Source organism: Triticum urartu, chromosome 7, assembly GCF_003073215.2.
Source record: "Triticum urartu cultivar G1812 chromosome 7, Tu2.1, whole genome shotgun sequence".
In the NCBI taxonomy this organism is placed as follows: domain Eukaryota; kingdom Viridiplantae; phylum Streptophyta; class Magnoliopsida; order Poales; family Poaceae; genus Triticum; species Triticum urartu.
In genome coordinates this window covers 516,464,299-516,487,890 of record NC_053028.1, presented here as the reverse complement: position 1 = coordinate 516,487,890, position 23,592 = coordinate 516,464,299, and the positions used below count along the sequence as shown (strand labels likewise).

The 23,592-nt window shown below is 41.2% G+C and overlaps 1 protein-coding gene across 1 annotated transcript; it reads right to left on the bottom strand.

Annotated features, from left to right (window-relative positions):
* Nucleotides 1-13,236: 13,236 nt before the first annotated feature.
* Nucleotides 13,237-19,163, bottom strand: LOC125519116 (T-complex protein 1 subunit epsilon). The gene is made up of 9 exons (XM_048683996.1): nt 18,792-19,163; nt 17,938-18,256; nt 16,845-17,193; nt 16,138-16,270; nt 16,012-16,064; nt 15,543-15,645; nt 14,325-14,491; nt 14,132-14,245; nt 13,237-13,661 (listed from the first exon to the last, which is right to left on the bottom strand). The coding sequence occupies exons 1-9, from the start codon at nt 18,988-18,990 to the stop codon at nt 13,491-13,493; spliced, it is 1,608 nt and encodes a 535-aa protein (XP_048539953.1). The 5' UTR covers nt 18,991-19,163; the 3' UTR covers nt 13,237-13,490.
* Between the last annotated feature and the right edge of the window lie 4,429 nt (nt 19,164-23,592).

Genomic DNA, 23,592 nt, shown 5'->3' with positions numbered 1-23,592 from the left:
AGGGAAATACTTATGCTACTTTGCTGCATCACCCTTTCCTCTTCAAGGAAAACCAACATAGTGCTCAAGAGGTAGCACCGCCTATCATATATCTAGCATGGAAAGTGTTGGGAACTCTAAGTCGTTTCCGTTGGTGGGATGGATACACCTCCCAAAATGTTTTTATCTCTAATTTTTCGCTTTGAGCTCTGGCACCTCTACATATCCCTACTTCCCTCTGCGAAGGGCCTTTCTTTTACTTTATACAATTTTTTTGGAATTTGAGTCTCCATATTCTCTTATAAAAGCACCAACTAGGAGGCAATATGATCAATGGATCAATGATTGAGAATGATGGGCTAGGGATAACTTATTTTAGCATTGATATTTTGAAAGACATGGTTGCTTGTTGATATGCTTGAGTATTTAAATTATCATGTCAAAACTAGACTATTGATTTGAAAAATATAAAAGTCCAAATGTCCATGCTATAAAGAAAAGAGTATGATATGACATGTTAGGCAGCATTCCACATCAAAAATTCTGTTTTTATCACTTACCTACTAGAGGACGAGTAGGAGTTAAGCTTGGGGATGCTTATACATCTCCAATGTATCTATAATTTTTGATTGTTCCATGGTGTTATATTATCAATCTTTGATGTTTTATAATCATTTTATAGTCATTTTATAGCATTTTTTGGTACTAACCTATTGACATAGTGCCAAGTGCCAGTTGATGTTTTTTCCATGTTTTTTACATCGCAGAAAATCAGTACCAAACAGAGTCCAAATGCCACGAAACTTTACGAAGATTTTTTTATGGACCAGAAGACACCTAATGGGCCCTGGCTATGCCGGGGGTGCTCCAAGGAGAGCACAACCCACCAAGGTGCGCCAGGAGGCCCAGGCGCGCCTTGGTGGGTTGTGCCCACCTCGGGTGCTCCCCGGACCGCCTCTTTGCTCTATAAATACCCCAATATTCCCAAAACCCTAGGGGAGTCGATGAAATATTGATCCAGCCGCCGCAGAGTCCAGAACCACCAGGTCCAATCTAGACACCATCTCGGATGGGGTTCACCACCTCCATTGGTGCCTCTCCGATGATGCGTGAGTAGTTCTTTGTAGACCTTCGGGTCCGTAGTTAGTAGCTAGATGGATTCCTCTCTCTCGCTGAATTCTCAATACAATGGTATCTTGGAGATCCATATGATGTAACTCTTTTTATGGCGTGTTTGTTGGGATCGGATGAACTTTGAGTTTATGATCAGATCTATCTTTTTATATCCATGAAAGTATTTGAGTTTCTTTGATCTCTTTTATGCATGATCTCTTATAGCCTCGTGTTTCTTCTCCAATATTTGGGTTTTGTTTGGCCAACTTGTTCTATTTATCTTGCAATGGGAAGAGGTGCTTTGTAGTGGCTTCGATCTTACAGTACTTGATCACAGTGACAGAAGGGGAACCGATACGTATGTATCGTTGCTACTAAGGATAAAATGACGGGGTCTATCTCTACATAGATAGATCTTGTCTACATCATGTCATCATTCTTATTGCATTGCTCCATTTCTCCATGAACTTAATACACTAGATGCCTGCTGGACAGCGGTCGATGTGTGGAGTAATAGTAGTAGATGCAGGCAGGAGTCGGTCTACTAATCTTGGACGTGATGCCTATGTAATGATCATTGCCTAGATATCGTCATGATTATTTGAAGTTCTATCAATTGCCCAACAATAATTTATTTACCCACTGTTTGCTATTTTTCTCGAGAGAAGCCACTAGTGAAACCTACAGCCCCCGGGTCTCTTTCTCGTATACTTGCCTTTGCGATCTACTTTTATTTGCCATTTATTTTCAGATCTATTAATCCAAAAATACAAACATACTTTGCTGCACTTTATTCTATTTACGATCTATTTATTCAGTCTATTACAACTTTATCCCGTCTGCGCACCAATTTCTGGCGTCGTTACCCGAAAGGGATTGACAACCCCTTTAACACGTCGGGTTGCGAGTGGTTGTTATTTGTGTGCAGGGGTTGTTTACGTTGTGTTGCTTGGTTCTCCTACTAGTTCGAGAACCTTGGTTTCTTCACTGAGGGAAATACCTATCGTCACTGTGTTGCACCATCCCTTCCTCTTTGGGGAAATACCGACGTTGTCCTAGCCGACATCAATGCTCTATCTTCATCACACAAAGTATTTTATCATGCACAACCCCAATGACAAGCCAAGCACTTATTTCATACTTTTAATGTTCTCATGCTTTTTCAACTTTTCACGCAATACATGAGCATGAGCCATGGATATAGCATTATAGATGGAATAGAATATGGTGGAGGTTGTGAGGAGAAGACAAAAAGGAGAAAGGCTCACATCAACTAGGCATATTAACAGGCTATGGATATGTCCATCATACATATCAATGTGAGTGAGTAGGGATTTCCATGCAACGGATGCACTAGAGTTATAAGTGTATGAAAGCTCAAAAGAAAACTAAGTGGGTGTGCATCCAACTTGCTTGCTCACGAAGACCTAGGGAAATTTGAGGAAGCCCATCATTGGAATATACAAGCCAAGTTCTATAATGAAAAATTCCCACTAGTATATGAAAGTGAAAAAATATGAGACTCTCTATCATGAAGAACATGGTGCTACTTTGAAGCACAAGTGTGGTAAAAGGATAGTAACATTGTCCCTTTTCTCTTTCTCTCTTTTTTTTGTTTGGGCTCTTTGGCCTCTTTTTAATTTTTTTTGAAGTCTGGAGTCTCATCCCGACTTGTGAGGGAATCATAGCTTCCATCATCCTTTCCTCACATGGGGCAATGCTCTAATGATGATGATCATCACACTTTTATTTACTTACAACTCAAGAATTACAACTCGATACTAGAACAAAAGATATGACTCCATGTGAATGCCTCTGACGGTGTACGGGGATGTGCAATGATCAAGAGTGACATGTATAAAAAAGTATGAACGGTGGCCAAGCCACAAATACTATGCCAACTACATGATCATGCAAAAAGCAATATGACAATGATGGTATGTGTCATAATAAACGGAACGGTGGAAGTTGCATGGCAATATATTTCGGAATGGATATGAAAATGCCATAATAGGTAGGTATGGTGGCTGTTTTGAGGAAGAGTATATGGTGGGTTTAATGCACCGGTGAAAGTTGTGCGGTACTAGAGAGGCTAGCAATGGTGGAAGGGTGCGAGTGCGTATAATCCATGGACTCAACATTAGTCATAAAGAACTCAGATACTTATTGCAAAAAATTATTAGCCATCGAAGCAAAGTACTAATGTGCATGCTCCTAGGGGGATAGATTGGTAGGAAATACCATTGCTCGTCCCCGACCGCCACTCATAAGGAATACAATCAAAAATAAATCATGCTCCGACTTCATCACATAACGGTTCACCATACATGCATGCTTCAGGAATCACAAACTTTAACACAAGTATTTCTATCAATCCACAATTACTCACTAGAATGACTCTAAATCACCATCTTTATATCTCAAAACAAATGCAAGGAATCAAACTTCTCATATATTCAATGCTCTTTATGGTAGTTTTTATTATATCCCTCTTGGATGCCCATGATATTAGGACTAAATTCATAACCTAAGAAAATTACCATGTTGTTTAAAGACTCTCAAAATAATATAAGTGAAGCATGAGAGTTCAACAATTTCTACAAAATAAAACCACCGCCGTGCTCTAAAAAGATATAAGTGAAGCACTAGAGCAACTACCTAGCTCAATATATATAAGTGAAGCACATAGAGTTTTCTAATAAATTCACGATTAATGTGTGTCCGTCTCAAAAGGTGTGTACAGAAAGGATGATTGTGGAAAACTAAAAAGCAAAGACTCATATCATACAAGACGCTCCAAGCAAAACACATATCATGTGGTGAATAAAAATATAGCCTCAAGTAAATTTACCGATGGATTGAAGACAAAAGAGGGGATGCCATCCGGCGCATCCCCAAGCCTACATGCTTGGTTGTCCTTGAATATTACCTTGGGGTGCCTTGTTCATCCCCAATCTTAGGCTCTTACCACTCCTTATTCCTTTGTCCATCAAAACTTTACCTAATACTTGAAAACTTCACAACACAAAACTCAACAGAAAACTCGTAAGATCCGTTAGTATAATAAAATAAATCACCACTTTAGGTACTATTGTGAACTCATTCTAAATTTATATTGGTGTTACATCTACTATACTCCAACTTCTCCATGGTTCATACCCTCCGATACTACCCATAGATTCATCAAAATAAGCACATAACACATAGAAAACAGAATCTGTCAAAAACAGAACAGTCTGTAGTAATATGGAAATTTCGTATACTTATGTAACTCCAATTTTTTTAAAAAATTAGGACAATCTAGGCAATTTGTATATAAATTGTAGTGACCCGACCTCAAACGGTCAAGTCTCTGTACTTCAGTGTCATCCCTGGATTGGTAATGCTGACACACACAGTACTCGAAGGATTTATAATAGAGTAGCAATCACACTTATTACATCGAATGTCTCAAAAGAGAACTTATTACAATAAATATGGCTTAAGGCCATCTAATACGATAACAGCGGAAGGCTTGGAAGATAAAGTGAGTCCATCAACTCCAACGGCATAGCTGAGCTGCACGGAAACGACCTAACAAACCTTACTCCTCGTTTGAAAAGTCTGCAACATAATACGTTGCAGCCCGAAAACGGGTCAGCACATGGAATATGCTGGCAATATAACACGATAGAGCAAGAACAGAATAATGCTATCACTATATGCATATTTGGCTGGTGAAAAGCTCTACGGTTAAAGTTTTGCGAAAAGCCAATTTTTCCCTACAACAAAGGAATAGATTTTATTTAACTATCATGGTAGTTGAAACATCATTGAGAAGGTTCCTCCAACTCAATCCCAATTAAAAATTAATTATCAACCAAACAATATTAATTTAGAGTGATGAGATACATATGATAATCCAAGTACTAGATACTCAAGATGTCCATAACCGGGGACATGGCTAACCATGATTAGTTTGTACACTCTGCAGAGGTTTTGCGCACTTTTCCCCACAAGACTCGATCTCCTCCATTGGATTTCTCGCACTACATGGTGTTTGAGAAACGGATGACCGAGACATAGTCTTTCAGAAGCATTAACTCTCTACTCCGGATAGACTATACCACCTACAACCCACTACATCTGCTAGTCTACCTCTTCAAGAGCTTCACGCAACTTACTCAACTATGCTAGAGCCCATAATAGCTTGTGGCTGCACACGGAAGTTTCTAGCATGAAATATCTCAGTTCCCTTTGAGCCTGGGTGGCGGACCCTAAGATTATCACATGGGTACTCCGGGATATCCTAGGACAACACTGGATTCTCCAGGTGCCCGACAAGCAATCCACCCAGATGTGTATTAAAGTTGCCACCTTAAGTTGAACCATTAATTAACAATCTCACATCTGTCATGCCTTCACTCAAACTCAATCCACGTCTACGAGCATAGCATACAATATAAGCAATACGTAGAAGTAACTCCCAAAGGTTTGATAATGAACAGGTGAATAGGTACTACCTCATCTACTTCCCAATCCCACATGTTATCAAGTCCTAGCCATGCAATGTTTGAGGGTTGAAACTAATGCATAAAAACTGGGTGATAAAGGGATATGATCAAAGTGTTACTTCCCTTGCTGATGATCCGTGAAACCTAGAGACTCGATGTAGCACGCTTCGCACTCCGGGTACTCTATCACAATCAAACAAGCATAAGAGATCTAACCAGCAATCAAACAAGGGCACAGGTAAAACTCAAATAAGAGATCTAACCAGAAAGTTCAACTTAAGAACTCCGGTTTGCAAAAAGAATCAAATCAAACGGAGCAACGAAACTCAAACTGCGAAAGAAACCAGATCTGAATACTAATCTGGACTAAAGTCAAATTTTACTGTATCAAAATCTTGTTCAAGTTGGTTAAACGGAAAGAGGGTTTCGAGACGAAACTCTACGCGCTTGAATCGCCTGATTCTGATAAACGAGCGAAAAGTTATACTAAAGCGAAAATCAGATTAGAAATCACGATCGAAAAAAATCGTGGAAAATCTAAGAAAAAGAAAAAACTGATGAACAGGCTAACGAACGAACGTTCGCTGTCTGTGGCTAAACGGTGAAAACCGTTCGTTAAAACGAACGTAAAAACGGACGTTCCCTAAACAACTAAACCGAAAATAAACCGAGATCTAATAAAAACGGATTTAGGATTTCGAAAAAAAACGGTTTTCTCAGAAAACCGAGGCGGCTACCTCGGGTCCGGCAAGGTCCGGTGACGGCGGGTGGCTCCGGTGCGGCAGCGGCAGCGGCGCGGGCGGCGGGTGGCGGCGGCAGCGCGCGACGGGCGGCGCGGGGCGGCAGCGGCGGCGGCGGCGCGGCGGCTAGGGTAAGGGTTCGGGGCGAGGCACGGCTGGGCTGGCTCAGGTGCGGCATATAAGAGGGTCGGCCCGAGGTCTCCTGGCCGGGTACGGCCTGAAGTCGGTTTGTCCTTTTTTTTAAATAATTCCGACATGCAGAAAAAGAAAGAAAAGAAATACTAAACGGATTCCAAAAATTCCGAAATAAATTCTCCCCATCATCTAAAAATAAGACGGACAAGGTGAACATTTATTTGGGCCTAAAATGCAATTTTGGAAAATGCATATTTTTTCCTAATTCAAATAAAATAGCAATAAATCTCCGAATGAAAATCTTATTTGATTTTAATATGAAATCTTTGATATTTATCTATTTTGAGGAAGTCATTTTATTCTCTCTCTTTTATTTTTATTAAAGAAATAATCGAATAGAAAATAATTAAAATCAAACGATTCTCTTTCCAAAATTCGAGAAAACTCGAATATGAAAATAATGAAATCCCAAACTCTCTCCGTAGGTCCTTGAGTTGCGTAGAATTTCTAGGATCAAGCCAAATGCAATAAAATATGATATGCAAATGATGATCTAATGTATAACATTCCAAATTGAAAATTTAGGATGTTACATAAATCCTTTGTAAAAATTCAGATCAAAAGCACATTTCTGTGATTTTCTAAAATTCTGTCGATGAGCGCAAAAGTTTCTGTTTTTCAGCAAGATCAAATCAACTATCATAATAGACCATCCCAAAGGTCTTACTTGGCTCAAACACTAATTAAAACACTAAAACACAATCACTACAGATGTAATAATGTGTATTTACTGAAAACATAAGCAAAAACAAAAACACAAAATAAAAATTAGGTTGCCTCCCAACAAGCGCTATTGTTTTATGCCCCTAACTAGCCATAATGAGTTTAATGGTGCTCACATAAAAGATAAGAATTTAAACATAATGGGACCATCATGAAGCATATGAATAGCACATTTAAGTCTAACCCACTTCCTATGCATGGGGATTTTGTGAGCAAACAATTTATGGGAACAAGAATCAACTAGCATAGGAAGGCAAAACAAGCAATACTTCAAAACTTTCAACACATGGAGAGGAAACTTGATATTATTGCAACCCTACAAGCACATGTTCCTCTCTCATAATAGTTTGAGTAGCATCATGAATGAATTCAACAGTATAACTATCACATAAAGCATTCTTTTCATGATCCACAAGCATAGAAATTTTACTACTCTCCACATAAGCAAATTTATTCTCATTCATAATAGTGGGAGCAAACTCAACAAAATTACTATAATGAGATACTTGATTCACATAATCAATTTGAACATTAAAATCATGATGACAAATTTCATGGTTATCATCATTATTTATAACATACATGTCATCACAATAATCATCATAGATAGCAACTTTGTTCTCATAATCAATTGAAACCTCTTCCAAAATAGTGGATTCATCACTAAATAAAGTCATGACCTCTCCAAATCCACTTTTATAAATATTGTGAAAAGATTCAACATCCTCCAAAATAGTGGGATCATTAACTAGAGTTGACACTCTTTCAAACCCACTTTCATCAACATAATCATCATAAATAGGAGGCATGCTATCATCATCATAAATTTGCACATCAAAACTTTGGGGAATCAAAATATCATCTTCATCAAATATAGCATCCCCAAGCTTATGGCTTTGCATGTCATTAGCATCATGGGTATTAAAAGAATTCATACTAACAACATTGCAATCATGCTCATCATTCAAAGATTTAGTGCCAAACATTTTATTAACTTCTTCTAACAATTGAGCACAAGTTTTCTCTCCATCATTTTCAAGAAAGACATTAAAAAGATGAAGCATATGAGGCAACCTCAATTCCATTTTTTTGTAGTTTTATTTTATAAACCAAACTAGTGATAAAACAAGAAACTAAAAGATTCAATTGCAAGATCTAAAGATATACCTTCAATCACTCACCTCCCCGGCAACGGCGCCAGAAAAGAGCTTGATATCTACTACGCAACCTTTCTTCTTGTAGACTCGTGTTGGACCTCCAAACGCAAAGTTTTGTACGACAGTAGCAATTTTCCCTCAAGTGGATGACCTAAGGTTTATCAATCCATGGGAGGCATAGGCTGAAGATGGTCTCTCTCAAACAACCCTACAACCAAATACAAGAAATCTCTTGTGTCCCCAACACACCCAATACAATAGTAAAAGTGTAGTATGGATAGTAGATATAGGTTTTTGTAATCTGAAAATATAAAAACAGCAAGGTAACTAGTAACAAAAGTGAGCAAAAACGGTATTGCAATGCTTGAGAACAAGGCCTAGGGTTCATACTTTCACTAGTGCAAAGTATCTCAACAATGATAACATAATTAAATCATATGGAAATCTCTCAGTGTGCGAAAAAGAGTTACTCCAAGGTTCCTATCGCGGAGAACATAAGATGAAATTGCTTGTAGGGTACGAAACCACCTCAAAGTTATTCTTTCTGATCAATCTTTTGAGCTATTCCTATAAGTGTCACAAACCGCCCTAGAGTTCGTCCTGAAATAACACCATATGATACACATCAATCAACCCTAATGTCACCTAGATACTCCAATGTCACCACAAATATCTGTGGGTCAATTATACGATATGCATCAAACAACTTCAGATTCATGATATTCAATCAAACATAAAGAACCTCAAAGTGTGCCCCAAGATTTCTACCGGAGAAACAAGGATGAAAACGTGCATCAACTCCTATGCATAGATTACCCTAATGTCACCTCGGGAATCCGCGAGTTGAGTGCCAAAACATACATAGAACACCCCATTCTCACCACTGGTATCCCACGCAAGACATACATCAAGTGTTCTCAAATCCATGAAAGTATTCAATCTGATAATAGTGAAACTTCAAAGGTAAAACTCACTTCATCACAAGAATATAGAGAGGAGAAACACCATATGATCCAACTATAGTAACAAAGCTCGTGGTACATCAAGATCGTGCCAAGTGAAGAACACGAGAGAGAGAGAGAGAGAGAGAGATCAAACACATAGCTACTAGTACATACCCTCAGCCCCGAGGGTGAACTACTCCCTCCTCATCATGGTAGCCGTCGGGATGATGGAGATGGCCTCCGGTGATGGTTCCCCCTCCGATAGGGTGCCGGAACGGGCTCCCGATTGTTTTTTGTGGCTACAGAGGCTTGCGACGGTGGAACTTCCGGTCTAGGGTTCTTTTCGAAGGTTTGGGTATTTATAAGAATTTTTGGCATCGGTCTCACGTCAAGGGGGTGCTTGAGGGGCCCATAAGCTTGGAGCGGGCCCCCCAGGCTTGTGGCCTCCTCGGTCACCTCCTGGTCCAACTCCGGTGCTTCGGGGATCTCTTTTGGTCCATAAAAAATCATCGTAAATTTTCAACCCATTCCGAGAACTTTTATTTCTGCACAAAAAACAACATCACGGTAGTTCTGCTGAAAACAACATCAGTCCGGTTTAGTTCTAATAAAATCATACCAAAACCATATAAAATTGTTGCAAACATGGCATGAATACTTCATAAATTATAGATACGTTGGAGACGTATCAGCGCCCCCTAGGGCGCATCATTAGAACTTGTGGGGCCCACATCAAGCCTCTGTGGCCCATCTTCTATATGAAGCCATTTTCCCTAAAAAATAAAGAGACAACTTTCGGGAGGAAGCGCCGCCATCTCGAGGTGGAACTTGGGCAGGAACACTTTTGTTCTCCGGTGGAGCGATTCTACCGGGGATACTTCCCTGCGGGAGGGGAAATAGAAGCCATCCTCATCACCAATGTTGCTCTCATCATGGGAGGACTCATCTCCATCAACATCTTCACCAACACAATCTCATCTCCAAACCCTAGTTCACCTCTTGTATTCAATATTTGTCTCAAATCTCAGATTGGTACCTGTGGGTTGCTAGTAGTGTTGATTACATCTTGTAGTTGATGCTAGTTGGTTTATTTGGTGGAAGATCATATGTTCAGATTGTTAGTAATATATTATTCTCCTCTGATCATGAACATGAATATGATTTGAGTAGTTCTGTTTGTTCTCAAGGACATGAGAGAAGTCTCGTTATGAGTAATCATGTGAAGTTGGTTTTTGTTCAATGTTTTGATAATGTCTTATGTTATTTTTCCTCTAGTGGTATCGTGTGAACGTCGACTAAATGACACATTACCATGCTTGGGCCTAGGGGAAGGTATTGTAGAATTAATAAGTAGATGATGGTTTGCGAGAGTGACAGATGGTTAAACCCTAGTTTATGCGCTATTATGTAAGGGGCTTATTTGGATCCATATATTTCATGTTATGGTTAGATTTATCTTAATTCTTCTTTCGTAATTGCGGATTCTTGCGAGAGGGGCTAATCATAAGTAGATTGTTTATTCAAGTAAGAACAACACCTTAGCATCAGTCCACCCACATAACAATTTATCAAAGCAATGAATGTGAGTCAATGAATCGTGATTAAAATGACTAGACAGAATTACCATGTTTCCTCAAGCACCTTTCTACTTTTGTTACTTGTTACTTGCTACAAATTATCTTGGCATCAAATTATCTGTCACGGCTACTTTACATCACTTGCAGAGAATACCTTACTGAAAACCGCTTATTGATTCCTTCTGCTCCTCATTGGGTTCGGCACTCTTACTTATCGAAAGGACTACGATCGATCCCCTATACTTGTGGGTCATCAATGGGCGGCCCAACTAGCTCATCAACAAAAATTACATCATCAGATTACTCTGGTGGCATGCATAATAGCGCCCAAGTGCCTAGCCCCCACGGTGACCTAAAGTTTGGCATCATCCTTAATGAGCTTTAGAATGTAGAATGGTGGTGTCGATTTCTTTCGCAACACTCTGGCATTCCTCTCGTTTCAAATGACCCAACACCCAAGTGACAAGCATGGTGAGGATGGCCATGGCCTTACGAAGAGCTGTGTTGGGCCTTGACATGTTGGTCCACCATTTCTTGACAATATCCATTCGACCATTGATCCATCGGTAGGTTCGCCGAACCGAGTCAATCCTTCACTATCCTCCACACTCGCAACGTGAAACGACATTTGTAGAAAAGGTGGGGCTGTCTCGTTGGCTCTTGCATAGCATGCATAGCCCACAATTAGGCCATCCCTGCCTTTGCAATCGGTCCGCCGTCCAATGCCTATTTTGCAATGCTAGCCAGGCGAAGAACTTGACCAGGGGTGGAGGGCAAACCTTACAAACAGTCTTGTCCATGGTGGTCAACGTTGAGCCCATGAATTGTGCCTCATACGCGGACATCGCGGAGTACTCATATGAAGATGGAAGTGCTCTAAGCGGACCCAAAGGACCACAAACTCGATAATGTGGCCCAAAGTGATCTCCACGGAAGGGTTTATCTTGCTCGGCCAAGCATTGTCCCTCATGTCCTCATGCATAGTCCATCGCTTGTGCTTGCATGCCGCGAAGATGGGAGAAGCGACTCGGTATTTGTGGTTGCAATGGCAAAAGGGATGGTAGAAGAGGCAGAGGCAGATGCAAATGAAGAACTTCTAGTGCTCAAGCATCTCAAACTAGAGCAATATTTGGTTTGGACAATTGTTAGCTTTCTTGGATGCAATGTGGTGATGCTGCTTTTGTTACATCATGTGATTAACTTGTTGTGATGATCTTTTTGTTATAGTCACTTAAAAGCAATGTTGTTGTCTGTATTGTTGAAGAGCACATGCACAACAAGTAATCTCTAGGAAACACGCATAATGATCATCTTCCGCAAAAGTGCTCAATTCATCTTCACACATTGTGACCCCAATGAACATAATAACGGTACACTGAGTTTTATTTCCCAACTAACACACACATAGCAAAGTGTGTCCATAGCCAACTACCTCATTTGATAAGCCTAACTAGCTGAACGACTAGAATACACACAAGCAACCTAACAGCATCGTCTAGCCTTTGCACTATCTGGCAAGTGCGTTCAACATCCAGTTAGAGTACTTCTCTTTCAATAAAGCTGTTGCGTTCTCCAACCGTCATTCCATGCCTCTAGTCACCTGCAACATTATCTAGCATGCACTGCTGCTTACCTCCTGCAAATGTGTGACTGCCCCCTGCTATCTCCTTAATTATTTCATGAACAGGTGTAGGATCAACTCCATTTGCGACCCGAAAAATCTCTGTAGAGATGTCCCATTTCCAGAAGTCACAGGCACTGCCGTGATTCTACTGAAGACAAATTTGCTAGCTTCAGAATCCCGGGCACAAAAACCTACAAGCCGAAATCTTTCAAGAATCTCCCCTCCGTTTTGCAGGTGTATGGACGGGGAGCGGCAACAAATAGAGGCCACTTACTCGAGAGAGGGAATAGGCAGCAAAATCTACCTAGTTTCAGAGGCGTGTTTCATCTCAACTGGCATAGGATTTGTTCGGAACTGATCGCAAATGGCTAATTCCGGTTCTTCCAAGGAGCATAAGAGGCGCATTTTACTCATGAAGTTAATTGTAAACACAGATGTTTTGTTCACTACCGTTACTAACATCTAAAGTCACCAACAGACTCCGTAAGACAAGTAGCTTTTCAGTTTATGTCACGTATAATTTAGTTTTCAGAGGTAAGTAAATTGAAGACATGTGCACCGTTCCTGGCACTGATCGGTACAAAAACAAGCAACTCGATACATATAGTAAGTCTGACTCACACCAACTTTACCTGAGATACTTTAGACAAAGCAAACAAAAAAATGAAACAATTACGATAAAGCAGACAAATTAGTGGTCCAAAACCATACATTAAGCATCTGAACAACACAACGAATGGTCTGGTATCGACATGACTTGTGCTACTGTCTCAAGCTCTACAAAGTGTGAACGCACGTCACAAAACTAGATAGCTCATCAAACAAAACAAGTGACCACTCCATGTAAGAATTCTAGGAGCAAATCAAAATCAACCCATATAAAATATGCTGACTAATGGAGCGCATGCCACTTAGCACAGTCGATTCCCGTTCTTGAAGGCGTCATCAATACTCAGAAGGCGTTATGACATCATCAATCTTGAGGATCATCTTGACCACCTGTGTTGCCAGCAAGATCTGTTGCTGCTTGCCGATCAGAGTCTCGAAAACATTCTGTTCTTTCATGTCGTTGGTACCAACATCATTGCAATCAATGCCACAGCGGGAATTGTTCTCCTAGAAATATGTTCAGAAATGAAATGTTACCCTCAATTCAGAAGGAATGCCATAACAATTACTCCCTCTGTAAACTAATACGTATAAGATCTTTTAGATCACTATTAGTTTACAGAGGGAGTAGTAGATATGAGCTCAAAAACACTGGTGACTGGCAGTGACATGCCTAGTGCTGGTTTCTGGAACCCTCACATCGTACACTACATAATATGACTTACATGATGGTACAACGTGTACAGCATCAAGCACAATCAATGCCAGGTGGGGAAGGACTAAGGACTATAAGGACTAAGCACAGGCACTAGCCAAAAGTAACTTCTGAAATAAATTCTATCACAAGCCCAACAAAAACACAGGCGGCTAATTAGTAGGAGTATAACAGAACAAGGAGGATGTTTTAAAGAGAGAAGAACAGGCTGACAACCGACATTTTAAAGTGACTGTCAAAATCAACAGAGAAAACAAAATACCTTGACATGTTGGGATTTTACGACAGTGAGAGTATCAATAGGCGGCAAACCACTGTTTTCAGCTAAAGCTAGTGGAATGGCATCCAAAGCATCAGCAAATGCCCTGATTGCATACTGAAAATACAAAGAAGCACAATTAGAAGAAAACATATATGGATTTCTTTTGTAGTACCAGTTCCAAAACCACAATTACCTGCTCAACTCCAGGATGCCGATCTGCTGCAGCATCAACAGCAATTGAGCAAGATATTTCTGCTGAGCCACCACCATACACAATTGAGTTGTTGATGATCAGATTCCTTGCAACACATAGAGCATCATGAATACTTCGCTTGGTCTCCTCAATCATCATTTTGTTGCCTGTGCAATACCAGAATACCAATCAGAAGATACCCATATACATTATTAGCCTAAATATGACTGAAATGTATACTAACTAAGACTGGAAGACAGCAGTTAGGCTTGGTGTTTCTCAAATATTTTGAGGACTTCAATCTTATAATCCTAAAAAAGTAACAGCACAAAGCTAAATAGTACAGATGACTTTAATGTTATGATATGACTGTATAACGATTCAACAAGAAATATGGACATTATCATGAACAACAGAGGTGCCTAGGTTATGTTCAGATTGTGACCAAAGTGTACCTTCCCAATTTGTCGGTCATCACAAAAGCATTGGCTTTTTGTTTGGATGATACCAACTGTTTGGCATGCAAATGTTCATTTACCAACTCTAGTTCATTTTCTATCCAATTTGTTGGCAAGCAAAACCTCAACAAAATTTTTGGCTAGCCAACTTTTTTGACAGGGCAACTTTGGGCACAAACCAAACATGTCCTTACTAAAAGCCCCAGAACTACATAACCAGTGAGATCCAAACAGGCAAGGAGTTATATTCAATACCAGTGAGGTATTGAATATATAGCTCAATGATGTGGATTAGTTACCAACAGACTCCCAAATCACCCAGATCAACATTTGAGGGTCTATTGGACGACTTTGGATAGTTCATGGCATAAATTAGAAATTTTGTAGTTAACTGGTGTCATTTTATAAGCCGTCTTGAGGTATGGCAAGTACGATAAAATATAATCACGATTAAAAACATGTTAGCATTTCTTCAGTTGTAGTGAAAACAAGAATTATTTCTCATGTATTACAATTAACAGTTGGTACGATCTAATATGGAGTTGACATGCATTAAAATTTTCTTCTAAAACCATTGCTTTGAAAATTCATACGAATACTGCCAATTGATATAACAATATCCAGGCTATCCAGTATTAACTGTAAAGTGTGTCTCGAACAGATTCGTGGTTGGTGGGATAATGCTTCCATGGCCCAACAAATCACTGAGCATACATGTGTCAATATGAAGAAAAGAAAAAACATATACATCAGAACATACCACCACGGATGAAAATAGTTACAGCTTTGGAATTGGCACACTTCTCGATGTATAGCATCCGATCTTTTGTTGTTCCAAATGACTTCTCTCTGACTAATCCAGCCTATTTAAGCAGGACAAGCAAACAAACATAAATCTTATGCTTTACAAAGCAAATTAAGATGGCTACCAAGCATATGCAATTCAAAGTTCAAACAATACATCCTCTGCATTCTCTAATGTAACTGCTGTTCAGAAGTGCAAGGCATTCACATGGTGTTTTCAAGAAACTGACTAAACCACTAACTCGGCTACCAAGATAGCATGATGGTTGAATTTAGGGTTGGAGATAAACATTCAGCATATCAAGTAGTGGTGAATGGTCGCCCTCAGAAACCCACAGACGGTTACATTCACTCTCAGTTGAACCCTCACAAGATAGCATGCATATTACTTGTTTGAAGAAAGATATAGACAGATCAGGTTATACCTTCCCAAGCTTTTCGGTAGTCAACTCTTGGAACCTTGGAACAATCCTCCCTCCTGCACTCAGTTCTTAAATGTTACGTACTGCCATAAAATATAATTTAGAAACACATGAAGAGAGGTAGGTTACCTGTCGCAATGGCAATTAATTCTAATTCAACACCACCAACCCATCTGACAGCCGGCAGCTCCCTTTGCATTAGTAAGTGATTGGCTTCATCATCAAACCCCCATTGACAAATAACTAGGGTTGCACCAACATCCTATAAAATGTACATAGTTACGTGATTATGTTTTGAGCAAATCATACACTGAACATAAAAAACAGATTGATGTGCATACACTTCGTACAGCATAGCATTAGTAACATAAATGTTAATAAGGGGAGGTAGAAAGTGTTTTTTGCAGCCTAAGGGTATTAACAATAATGTATCCTATATATATCTAAAAGAGCCATCCCCACTAACTTATTTATCTCAACATGCAAGCATGCCACACCACCATACAATTATAGACGGGACAAGGCCCACCTCAACATGCAACTGTGCATGGGATTATTTTTCATTCTATTATTCTACTTGTATTCATAAATATTTACAACTATACATAATCAAATACAATAAGTCTTACGTATTTTTAACTTTGGTTCACGTCTTATCAATCAAAATATTTATATTCCACACAATCCAATCTCATTAAAATTAATATATTGCAACCAATTCCCGCAACACGTGAGGTACCATCTAGTTATTGTAAAAGAGCACACATCACAAACCAAGAATACAAAAACAAGCTACTCCACAATATATAAACAGTTTGTCCTTTATAGGCTTTTACCTTGCATTTCTGAACCATGTCATCGAAGTATTTCTGCTCTTGCCCACGCAGTGTCTGGAATTTCTCTACAGTGTCAATGTCAACCTTATGCTTTGTCTTAGGCTTCGGGGGCTCAAATGGGCAGGTCAGAATGGCAATGTGAGCATCCTCAATTCTCTTTGGCATTTGGGGGTGGCTCATATCTTTGTCAACAATGATTCCTTGTACTAGCTCAGTATCCTCGAGCTTCCCACCAACCTTACCTTCCACCTTAATCAAGTCCAAATTTACATCCTTCCTTTCCAAATCAGCGACCGCAAGGACTGCTTTGACAGCAATCTCAGCTAGAGCCCTCTTACAACGGCTAACACTGTAGAATCAGAATAATTGGACAGATCAGAAAGGTTTGAAATAACCTATGTAAAATGTACCCATGCAGAAATACTCCATCCATTACACATTGCCACTATATCATCAGCCCACCATGCACACAGACCAACGCTAACACTAAGAAAGAGTTAGCAAAAAATGAGTACATCTAGTAAGGCAATAAAGCAAGGCTAGAGTTATTTGAAACAGATTTCACTTGAGGTCAAGGACAGTTATACTAAAACGGAAGGGATACTTCCAACTTATAAGGCTGTAACAAATAGTTTTTCTGCTATACCAGAATATTTCTTTCATGTAATGTCCATTTTAGAAGTAGAACTGCGGAATTGATATTATTGTACAAAATGAGCTCAAGAGACAACGGTACAAGACAGTAACATCTGCAATTAAAATGACACCAGAAATTCTCCCAAACTGTAGGCAAGTATACTGTCCATAAATTGGGTTCTCGCAAAACAAAGGGAACTAAACTGTCAATATGTTCCCCCTGACAGCCTTCATGTTGTAGAAAAATGTGAAGCCTGATTCAAGCCAAAATAATACTCACTCCGTCCTGAATTAGTTATCTTAGATTTGTCTAGATACAGGTGTATCTAGACACGTTTTAGTGTTAGGTACATCCATATGCACACAAATCTAAGATAACTAATTTGGGACAGAGGTAATATCTTATAACTCGGTTCTAAAGCAGCTGACTGATTAAGCACAATATGTTATTACTCACATCTTTGAGGACAAAGTTGTCATGCAGGTCTGCACCAAAGGCTCTATGTCTGTAGCACTGAACTCATATTTCGTGGAGATGCTTTCAAGGTGATCAACAGCTATCCTCGACGCCATCTCATAACCTTCGGCGATCCTTATTGGGTGAATACCACGTTCCAGCAGCTTCTCAGCCTGCTCCAGGAGCGACCCAGCCAGGACCACAACCCCGGTGGTACCATCTCCAATGTCATAGTCTTGACTGCGGGACAACTCCACCATGAGCTTCGCAATCTGGTTGTCAACATCCATTAGCTCCAGGATCGTCGCCCCATCGTTTGCTGAAAATCCATTGGAAAGAAGGTCAGTAAACAAAACATGAGACAAATCAATTCAGTACGTGAGCACAATAAATGAAGTGCTAAAAACACAACCGGATCTCCAGATCCACATAGGATGGGGCACCTCGCCTCACTTCAGCATAACATTTGCAGGAGTAAAAGTAAGAGCACGCTCGTACCCACTAGATAGAGATAGCTACAGAAATGGCAACCTAGCATTTCCCCGATACACAGTATTCCAATCCGAGCAGAGACATAACGAAAGCAACAAACTAGCCCTACAAATCGTACCATCTCCTTCCCCAAGCAACAACATAACAGCACGAAAGTAAGGGGCATCCCACAAAGCTAGATCTCGCCATCATAAGACTCGCTGTGACACCTAAGAGAAACCCTGATCCTCAACGCACAGCCATTGCCACCAACGTCGAAGATCCAATGGCAGGCGAAAACTTCCGGATCTCGTACCAGGCTAACCGGAAAGACCAGACCTAAAACCTAAAACCAGGAGAAAGCGAGAGGGAGCGGGTATTACTGATGGTGACGTCGCCGTCGGGGGACTGGAGCATCTTGTCCATGCCCTTGGGCCCGAGGGAGGTGCGGAGGATGCGCGCTACGGACTTGCCGGCGGCGATGTTGGCCTTCTGCGCGTCGAGCCCCTGCAGCCGCGACTTCTTCTCCTGCTCCCGGAGGATGATGAAGGGCCGCCCGTACTCGTCGAAGGCGAGCGCCATGGCCGCCGGAGCGCTGGCGCCGCTTCTCCCAGAAACCTCCGGAAGGGCGGATCGGACGAGGACTGGGAGGGGTGCTGTGGTGGGGGAGAATGAGGCGGCGGTAGGTTTCTGGAGGGAGGACGCGCCGCGGGGGCGAGGGTTTGTGGTGCTTTCTTCTTCGTGCTTCCACTTGAGAACTTCTGGCGGCTTCAGGCAAAACCCTGGCTGTGGTTTGGGCCGGGATGAGCACATGGGCCTGGCCAAGTTCCGTGGTGTCTAGGGTTTCTGGTAAGACCAAGTCCTGGCCATTTACGATACACCCAAAGGTTTTGAAAAGTCTAAACCTTCCTGAACCATTTTTATTGGAAAAACCTTCCTGAACCATTTTTATTGGAAAAACCTTCCAATCAACCAACTGATCTTCTGTTGTCTCAAAAAAAAGCCAATTGATCTTCTCGCCGCATCCGCCGCTCGCGCGGCCGTCAGATTGCGATCCACTGGTCCACTAGATCGTGGTTGCGCGTGCAGCTTGGGACCACTTACCGCTTGCCTCTAGCGATAACAGGCAACGATGACCACATGTGCGAGGCAACGATGTTGCAGAAACAGAAAACAATCGTTCGATCCGCTCGACGAATCTAGCACCTACTCCCTTGTTTCCCCGCTTTCGATCCCCTCGATCTCGTCTCTCTCCCCATGATGCTCTAACACTTCCTTCACTCAATCTGCTTCTAAAACCATCCACGAGCCAAGCTCCAGCCATGGCGGATGGGGGTGTCAATCTACTTCCCAAATCATCCACAACCCAAGCTCCAACCAGAACGAACAGTGGTGTTGATCTGTTTCCTAAATCATCCATGGGCCAAGCTCCAGCAATGGTGAATGGCGGTGTCAATCTGCTTTTTAGATTATCCATAACCCAAACTATAGCCATGGCGTAAGGAGAAGATAGAAGATATTTGTTTTTGCAACAAAGGGGTTGTTACTGCAACAAGGCTTTTCTGCAAAAGGGACCTATTGCAGTATTAAAAAACTCATAAAAATGATTCTGTAACAAGACCTTTGTTGTAAACAAAATCTACAATGAGATCTTTGTTCCATAGAAACTCGTAAAAATGATTCTCGCACAACACCTTTGTTGCGAAAAAATTCTACCACAAGCCCTCCGTTGCAGAAAAACTCGTAAAAATGATTCTGCAATAAGACCTTTGTTGCGAAAAATATATACAACGAGACCTCTATTGCGGAAAAACTCATAAAAATGATTCAGCAACAAGATCTTTGTTGCGAAAAAATTATGCAACAAGAGCTCTGTTGCAAAAAAAATCTGTAACAAGACCTCAGCTGTAGAAAATACTGCAATAATGTAAGTGCATCTAGTGCCACCCCTAGTTGGTTTTGGAGTATTGACGACAAACCTAGTTGAGGGACTAATGTGTTTGTGAGAATTGCAGGATAACACAGGTAGAAGTCCCTCATTGATTCGGTTTTCCTACCAGAGATGACCCCTAAAAATGTATGAAGACATTGAAGTCAAAGGTGGTATGTGAAGACATTCACATTGAAGACTATGACAAGAGAAGACATCGCATGAAGACTATGGAGCGAGAAGACTTAGCAGTTTCGTCGTTCTGTGTTTTTCCTTATTGAGTCATAGGAACCACCGTACTGTTAAGTGGGGTCCAAGAGAAACAGTCAGAATGACTGAAGTGATGCTTAACCAAAATCCTATGTCTTCGAGTGAAGACTATGAGAGCAAATCTTGTCCAGAGTTGGATAAGTCAGCTTTGCTTGTAGCTCAAGTAAAGTTGTCGTGTGTGTTTGAAATCTGACCGTTGGAACACGTGTCAGTTCCTTAGTGACCAAGGGTCATTTCGGACAAATCAGGTCGGGTTGCCTAGTGGCTATAAATAGCCCACCCCCTACAACCATAAACGGTTGGCTGCTCAGAGTTAGTACACGGCTTTTGTCGTTTGATAGCAACCCACCTCGAAGCCTTTGAGAGAGAATTCCTTGCGAGAATAAAGCCCTAAACACCCAGAGCCAAAGAGTGTTAGGCATCACTTAAGTCTTCCTGTCTGTATGATCTAAAGACTTATTACACTTGAGGACTGTGAATCCTCCAGCCGGTTAGGCGTCGCGTTCTGAGCATCCAAGAGTCATTGTGGATCGCCGGTGAACGAAGTCTGTGAAGGTTTGGAAGTCTACCTTGAAGACTTACCAGAGTGATTGGGCGAGGACTGGGTGTCCTTAGCTCAAGGGGAATAAGGTGAAGACGAGGTTTTCTGAGTTGAATCTCAGCCTCCCTAACCAGACGTACAGTTGTCACAGTAACTGGAACTGGTCCAACAAATCATTGTCTTCAACGAGTCACTGGTTTCATCATTTCCTTCCCTTTACTTACTGAGTGACTGCTTGTTCTGATTGGCTTCACAATATCTTCCTACCTGATCTTTACTGTCTAGCTGCTATTAGTCATTGTGCTTTCACTTCATTGAATACTTGACTATGGTTTGCCTAGTGTAGTCTACCTTCCGCTGCATGGTAATAGGTTTATTTCTATCGTTTGTCTTCCAAACTTTCATGTTTTGAAGACTTTCATAAAAATCGCCTATTCACCCCCCTCTAGTCGATCACTAGCACTTTCAATTGGTATCAGAGCAAGGTACTCCCTTATTCTGTGTGATTCGATTTAACCACCTGGAGTTTTAGCTATGTCGACTGCAGGGATAATTAAAGTCTCCGCTGTGTGCCCCGTCTTCGATGGAACTGAATATCCCTACTGGAAGAATAAGATGCGCATGCATCTTGAAGCCATTGATGTCGACCTATGGTATGTCGTCAAGAATGGCATTCCCAAGGCTGGTGAAGGTGTCACCGCTGCTGATGTCAAGAAGTTTGTTCAACTGGACTCCACTGTCAAGAACATCATATGTGATCATCTGACCAAAGAACAGTATGGCCGCGTGAGTGCTTTGGAAACATCTAAGCTAGTCTGGGACTGGCTCTTCAAGGTCAACAAAGGCGTCTCAACCCAGGGGGATCAGAGAACCAGTGTCCTTCGCAACCTCTTCGACCGCTTCAAGAGAAATGACAATGAGAATGTCCAGCTCACGTTTGATCGACTCACTAACATCACAAATGAGCTTCAAGCCCTCGGCGTTCACCAAGCATGAAGTCGTCAAGACACTCCTGAGATCACTTGATAGCTCGTTTGACACCCTGGCCCTGATGATTCAAGAATGTCTTGACTTCAAGACACTCGATCCGTCTGACATACTTGAGAGGCTCAACACACATGAGTTTCAGCTTTCTGAGAAAAGAGATATCTACGGTCCTAACTATGGGTGAACTCGTGCCTTGAAGGCAAAAGTTGTCTCCTCGTCTGAAGAAGAATCTGACAGCAGTTCTGATGATCCTGAAGACATTGGAAAGGAGCTTGCTATGCTTGTGAAGAAGTTCCAAAAATTCACCAAGAAGAAAGGCTTCAGAAAGTCCTCAAGATCAAGCTCAAGGAATGATGAAGCTTCTGCTCATGACTACAAGAAGAGAACATGCCACAAGTGCAAGAAACCTGGCCACTACATCTCTGAGTGTCCGCAGTGGGACAATGAGAACAAGAAGAAAAAGAAGAGCAAGGAGTATGATTCTGACGACAAGAAGAAGAAGAAATACTCAAAGTCTTCTGCCAAGTCTTCCTCAAAGTCCTCATCGCACAAGAAGAGCTCATCTGGCAAGGCACGTGCGTTTGTTGGCAAGGAAATGGATTCAGAGGAGGAGTCCGCTTCTGAGGAGGCAGAGGTGGGGTCTGAGGAGGAGTCCGATTCTGGCATTGCAAGTCTGGCTGCAACTTACGTTGCCAAGTCCATCTTCAACACTGAAGACAATGTCACCAACGCCGATGCTAATGACAAGGACGACTCCACTCCCACCTACTGCTTCATGGCACGCGGTGCCAAGGTAAACTCACGCGCCACTCACTATCAAACATCAAGTGAAGATGACTCTGATTGTGGTTCCAAACCCAGTTACAAAACACTTGCTAAAATTGCAACTGAACAACAAAAAGCTATGGAACATATTCAAAAACTATTAGACAAAAGCGATGACCTGTTGGACGATGAAATGACTCGATCTTAGTCCTTAATTGAAGACAAAAAATCTTCATGTTAAGTATGAGGAACTTGAAAGTCGTCATGAAACGCTCTCAACATCTCATGAAAAGCTTTCCTATGATTATCTTCAAAGGAAGCAAGACCTTGAAAAATTGAGAGCGGCTCATGAAGATCTTCAAAAGAAAAACAAGTCACTTCATGCCAAACAGATCAGTTCCGTTCAGGAAGGTTTTGAACCACCATGTCTTAAATGCATTGAGCGTGATAACGCTACTTCTGTTGCTGAATGTTCTACTGCTGCTACTGTTGCAATATCTTCAACTGTTGATGTGATAACTAACCCCTCTGTTGAGGATGCCACTGCTATTGTTGATGAGAATGCTAGGTTGAAGACATTGCTTGAAATAGGGATGTTCAAAAGTCTCAAAGGGCATCAGACACTATGTGATGTCCTCAAAAGGCAGATCCTGAACCGAAACCCTAGGAAAGAGGGTATTGGGTTCGAAAG